This window comes from Equus asinus, chromosome 20 (genome assembly GCF_041296235.1).
Source record: "Equus asinus isolate D_3611 breed Donkey chromosome 20, EquAss-T2T_v2, whole genome shotgun sequence".
In the NCBI taxonomy this organism is placed as follows: domain Eukaryota; kingdom Metazoa; phylum Chordata; class Mammalia; order Perissodactyla; family Equidae; genus Equus; species Equus asinus.
The window spans coordinates 14,697,425-14,703,491 of record NC_091809.1 but is presented as its reverse complement, the minus strand read 5'-3'; the positions used below and the strand labels follow the sequence as shown (position 1 = coordinate 14,703,491).

Sequence of the window (6,067 nt, the reverse complement as noted above, 5' to 3'; positions counted from 1 at the left end):
TTTGGGTCTGCTCTGTCCCCTGGGGGTGGGACCCGCATGATCATGGCGTGGCCCGGGGCAATTGGGAGCCTCCGAGAGACTCGGGGCTGGGTCATCCCAGCGACTTCTGGGAAGCTGGTGTGGAAATGAGGAGAGAGAGTTGGGGGGAGGTCCCCGTCTTCATCTGGAGGGGGCCGGGCCATCGATTGGTCCTTCAGCAAACATTCATCACGCATCTACCATGTGCCAGGCACTGTGTGGGGACAAAGACCCCGTCCTCGTGGAATTCAGAGCCTGGTGGGGGAGACCGACCACATGCAAGCAACTTAGGACTTGATTTGAGGTTGCAATATGTAATGAAGAAAAAGGCAGATGATGTGCCAGGAAGGTGGGGGGTGGGGACGGGGTGGTCAAGGAGGGCCTGCTGGAGGAGGTGGCATTTGAGCCGAGATGGGATGGGTGAGAAGGAGCACCCGTGGGGACGTGTGCAGAGGGAGTGTTTCAGGCAGCGGGAACAGCCAGTGCAAAGGCCCTGAGGTAGGAGCAAGCTGGGAGGAGGGGTGAGGTGGCCAGTGGGGCTGGAGCAGCGTGAGTGAGGGAGGGGGCAGGGGGTGGAGATGAGGACGGAGAGGAAGGCAGGGCCTCGAAGGTAAGGAGTATGAATTTTTTTTTGCATCGTAAAGTGCTTAAGTACACATAAATTCAAATGCACCGTGTGAGCCATTTTTCAGTGCACAGCTCAGCGGCATGAAGTCCATTCGCATTGTCGTGCAAGCACCCCAGAACTTTCCATCTTCCCAAACTGAAGCTCTGTCCCCATGAAACACCAGCTTCCCATTCCTTCCCACCCCCAGCCTTAGGAGTTTTATTTTAAGTGGGACAAGCAGCCATCAGAGGGTTTTAAGCAGGGGACATGATCCGATTTCATTTCGAGAGATGGCCGTAATTATGTCATTACAATTCACACGCCTTCTTCCAGCCCGTGTCCATTAAGCTCCTACTGTGTGTGTTGGGCTCCGGGGACGGGGCGGTGAACAAGACAGCCCCGGTGTCCCCTCGTTATGGGGACACTGATTTAAACAACAAAAGAAAACCCACAAAACGTCACGACGGCATCTGCCAGGTCCTCCCGCGCCTGCGTCTGTTTTTTTCAGCTCGATTGAAATACATGGGACGCAGAAGATGGTGTAAGTGTCAGGTGTACAATGTGATGACGTGACACGCGTGTGCCGCAAACACAGTGGCCGTGATGAGGTTAGTTCACGCGTCTTTCAGTCACAGTTACCTTCGGTGACAACTTTGAAGATTTACTCTGGGAGCAACTTTCAAGGATACGATAGAGTATCAGTAACTTGAGTCACCGCCTGTACCTTCCACCCCTGGGACTCCTTTTACAACTGCAACCTTGTATCCCATGGCCGCCATCTCCCCGACCCCCGACCCCCGACCCCTGGCAACCGCCACTCTCCTCTCGGTGGCTGAGTGCGGATTTTTTCGATTCCACACAGAAGAGAGGTCACACGGTGCTTGTCGTTCTCCGCCTGATTTATTTCGCTGAGCATAATGGCCTCGGGCTTCGATCATCTTGTTGTCCCGGCTGCTGTGAATAATGCTGCCGTGGACACGGGCGTGCACATCGCTTTTCAAGATGAATGCCCAGCGGCGGAATTGCTGGATCCTGTGGTGGATCGACTTTTAATTTTTTTGAGGAATCTCCATACCGTTCTCCATAGCGGCTGCACCAGTTTACGTTCCCACCAACGATGCACAAGGGTTCCCTTTTCTCCACATCCTCGCCTACACTTTTCTTCTTTTTTTTTCTTGAGGAAGATTAGCCCTGAGCTAACTGCTGCCAATCCTCCTCTTTTTGGCTGAGGAAGACTGGCCCTGAGCTCACATCCATGCCCATCTTCCTCTACTTTATATGTGGGACGCCTACCACAGCGTGGCTTGCCAAGTGGTGCCATGTCCACACCCGGGATCCGAACCGGCGAACCCCGGGCTGCCAAAGCAGAATGTGCACACTTAACTGCTGTGCCACGGGGTCGGCCCCTCCTCTGCCCATTTTTGTGTGTCTGTTTTTGTGTGTCTGTCTCTGCAGGTCTGTCATTCTCTCCTGCTCTGTGTCTCTGTTTGGTTCTGTCTGTGTATTTTTGCTTCTCTCTGTGTCAGTATCTATAGCTGTGGATCCATGTGCATGTCTGTCTGTCTGTCTTTATCTGTGCCTGTCTACGCCAGCCTGTGTGTTGTCTCTGAACCTGTGTGTCCACTGAGACAGAACAGAGACGAATTCCTTCAGAGACCAGGCTGGGGGGAAAAGGCCATGGCCAGGCCTGACAGAAGTCCTGGGTGCAGATCAAGATAACACATCACACCGGAATCTTTAGAACTCAACCAGAATGAGAGCGCTCAATAGCCAAACCCATGGGGTGCAGCCAAAGCCGTTCTCAAAGGGAAATTTCTAGCCTCCAGATGCATTTATTAGGAAAAGAGAAAGATCCCAAATAAACAGCACATCAGCTTGAGAGGAAAAAAGAGCAGAAGGGACCCTTGGAGACTGAGGTTGAGCTTCACAGATGGGGAAACCGAGGCCAAGAAAAGTTAAGCCACTCGCCGAAAGTCACAAAGCAAGGCAGTTCCTGGCAGAGCCGGGATTCAGAGCCAGGTTGAGTCCCTCCCAAACCTTTGTTCCAAGACCCTAGAGCATTTTGGCACTGCTCGCTTTTGAATTCTATTTGTTAAAAAATTATTTCATTACAGAAAAAAAAAAAAAAAGCAACCCAACAGCAATATGTCATAAATTCAAGACGAGTGGTTTTTTTTTTTTTTTTTTGTTCTTTTTACCGAGCGAGCTTCCTGGTTGCTCAAGTTTATCGTAAATAGCACGTCTTGCTCAAATGGCTGTTCCATCCCCAAGGCCGGCCCCCTTGCAAACTTGACTTTGATTCCTGGGCTGGGGGCACTGGGAACTCAGCCCCAGAGACTCATGGGTGCCCACTCCCCAAAAGCAGGGATCAGGAAGGAGAAACCGGGCAGAAGCAGGGCCAAGAAATGGGCGGACCCTGCCCCCCTGCACTCCACCCCCTGCCAGGAAGGAATTTTGCAATCCTTGCCCCTCCCTTCCCCCTGCCTGGCCCAGGTCCAGCCCCTAACGGGAACAGAATGTGGGCAGGGATTTCCCCCAGGGTTGGTGCCACTTCCCCCGGCCCAGGCAGGTAGAAGGCCACCTCGCCAGGCCAAAGGAACCTGGATGGGAGGGAAAGAGGCCACCATGTCCTCTTGGAGCCAAGAGCGAAACCAGAGGTAGGTCCCCACCCCATCCATCCTGGGCAGGCCCGGCCGCCAGGCAGCACGGGATACACAGACATTCTGTCTGACCCACTGAAGCCAAAGGGCCGGATGTAGGTCTGCAGGCTGGAAGGGACCTACCCTCGGGCTCGAACTATGACAGACCGGCTCCCCAGGTGGGCCCCGGGCCAGGCAGGGAGCGGGAGCCCAGCCCTCATCACAGACCTGCGAGAAGGACCCAGAGGGACAGAAGCCCCAGCCCCCTAAGGGTTACGGTGCCAACTGTAAACCATGCCATCCCAAGGCCAAATGCCCGCCCCCCGAACTGCGCAAACCAGGATGCACTTTTCATGTTCAGAATCCTCTATGTACCTGGGTTGCACCTGAGTGCTTAGGAGCAGGATGGAGCTGGGCCCAGGTTACCTAACCTGGTCTGGTCAGGGCTGGATGGAAAGAGGAGGAGCCCAGAGGGGGAAACTGAGAACTCTACTTGGGAAGGTCAGAGACAGCTTCATGGAAAAGGGAGCATTGGAGTTAGGGCTTTGCAGGATGAATAGGAGTTCACTGGCTCTGCCTTCAAAACGTGGGGCCAGAGAGATAAGAAATGACCCAGAAAACCAGCTAGACATTAGCAAATTGGACTGCAGATAAGTAACAGCCCATTGCGGCTGAGCTGGCAATGGGGTAGGGTAGCACTTAGGGGTCAGACTAAGAAACTTAGGTTTCAGAGGATTAGAATTCTCCCTGTAATAAAGGCTACTTATGGCAGCTGTCGCGGGGCGAAGGTGGAAACCAGAGGAGGAGGAGGAGGTGACGGCACCTGGACGGTGGTCCAGGTGAGCAACGAGGTGGCATGGTCCAGGGTGATGGAAGCAGAGACGGAAAGAAGGAGGCGCATTTGGGGTATTTCCACCCATCTGGGGATATCTTCGTTTTGACTTGTTGAGCCCCTTCTGTCGTTGCCTGCAGCCCAGGGGGCCTGAACCCCCATCTTTCTAGAACCGTGTTCCTGCTGCTGCTCTCCGTGGCCTCGGCCCAGGGGGTCCCCCCAGACCCCACCGCCTGCCTGGTGTTCCAGTCGGTCAACGGGACCTCCATCGCCTGCGAGCCGCCCGCCAAAGTCCCCCGCCGCCTCCCGGCCGACACCATCCACCTGGCCGTGGAGTTCTTCAACTTCACCCGGCTGCCCGCCGGCCTCCTCCGGGGCGCCCCGAGGCTCCAGGAGCTGCACCTCTCCAGCAACCGGCTGCACAACCTGTCGGCCGAGCTGCTGCAGCCGGTGCCCGGGCTGAAGGTGCTGGACCTCACCCGAAACGCCCTGAGCCGCCTGCCGCCCGGGCTCTTCCAGGCCTCCGCCGCCCTGCACACCCTGGTGCTGAAGGAGAACCAGCTGCGGGCCCTGGACGCCTCGGGGCTGCACGGCCTCACGGCCCTGCGGCACCTGGACCTGTCCGGCAATCAGCTCCGGACGCTGCCCGCCGGGCTGCTGGCCAACGTCCCCGACCTGCGTGTCCTTGACCTTAGTGACAACCAGCTGGAGGCTCTGCCCTCCGGCTTCCTGAGGGGGCCCCTGTGCTTGGAACGGCTGCACCTGGAGGGGAACAGACTGTGCGCGCTTGCAGAGGACCTCCTGGCGCCCCAGGTGGACCTACGATACCTCTTCCTGAGTGACAACAAGCTGGCCAAGGTGGCCCCCGACGCCTTCCGGGGCCTGCGGCGGCTGGACATGCTGGACCTGTCTAACAACTCTCTGGCCAGTGTGCCCAAGGGGCTCTGGGCCAGCCTGGGGCGGCCCACCCAGAACCTACAGTACGGCTTCGACCTCTCCCGCAACCCCTGGGTCTGTGACGGGCACCTGCACGACCTCTTTCGGTGGCTCGTGGACAACAAAGAGAAGATGTTCTTCCAGAATGACACGCGCTGTGCTGGCCCGGAAGCCTTCAAGGGCCAGACGCTCCTGGAGGTGGCCGAGTCCCGTTGAGGCCTGGGGCTGGGGGCGAGGGGACGGGGCCTGGCAGGACACCGCAGCCCACACCTTCTAAGGGTCAGGCTTTGCCACTGTTGCTGGGACCCATTTTGCCCATGTTTCCCACGGGCTCTCCGGCCGGCCTCCTTGTCATCGCTCGAGTTGTCCCTCTTCCAGAAAGTCCTTCCTCCGTCTCCCAGAGCTCCTGGGCTCGGGGCTCCCTCGGATCCAGCCTTGGCCCACGCACAGGTGTTGTCTCTCCCCGGCTCCGCCTCCCCCAGTTTGCAGGGCTCTCTGAGTCCGGCGCCTGGCACCGAGGCCCCTGTCTGTCACCCAGCGTCACCCATTCAGGGTGACACCCGAGGGGTTTAATAAACAGCTGCTGAATGGAATGGGACGGACTGGCGTTCGCTGTGTTCCTTGCATCATCTCCCAAGTCGCCGTCCCGGGTCTCCGGGATGAAGGAGGGAAGGAGAAGTGTGACCCAGAGCCTGGGGTGGGGACAGGAGCTTCCACGGGGTCATCTGATGGTCGGCAGCTGCTCCACCCCCTCCCCCTTCCCGGGGCTTAAGTGGAAAGAAAACCCTGACAGTGGCCCGGGTGTCATTTTACGGGTGGATTCCTGCCAGCGCTCGTCTCGAGGAAGGTTGAAATTAAACCGGATTGCTTCAGGTCTCCAAACAATTTGTCATGCTGGCTGGTGACAACCCAGGGCAAGCGTGGGCAGGCTGGACGGGGCTGGACAGATGCTCAGAGGCCGAAGGGCCTGAGTCGTCACCTGCCGACACAGTGTTGGGCATGCTGGGGGCCAGGGTCAGATTTGGGGGCCCCTGG

The 6,067-nt window shown here is 57.5% G+C and overlaps 1 protein-coding gene across 1 annotated transcript; it reads left to right on the top strand.

Moving 5' to 3' along the window:
• The first annotated feature begins 3,129 nt into the window (after nt 1–3,129).
• On the top strand, nt 3,130–5,625 carry LRG1 (leucine rich alpha-2-glycoprotein 1). The gene is made up of 2 exons (XM_014843118.3): nt 3,130–3,282; nt 4,237–5,625. The coding sequence occupies exons 1-2, from the start codon at nt 3,230–3,232 to the stop codon at nt 5,246–5,248; spliced, it is 1,065 nt and encodes a 354-aa protein (XP_014698604.1). The 5' UTR covers nt 3,130–3,229; the 3' UTR covers nt 5,249–5,625.
• Nucleotides 5,626–6,067: the final 442 nt, after the last annotated feature.

What these genes read in the sequence shown, in the direction of transcription:
- LRG1 (XM_014843118.3), top strand. Translation starts at nt 3,230, where the DNA reads ATGGGAGGGAAAGAGGCCACCATGTCCTCTTGGAGCCAAGAGCGAAAC. An exon ending in AGCCAAGAGCGAAACCAGAG is followed by an intron (nt 3,283 to 4,236) that starts GTAGGTCCCCAC and finishes CGTTGCCTGCAG; the next exon opens with CCCAGGGGGCCTGAACCCCC.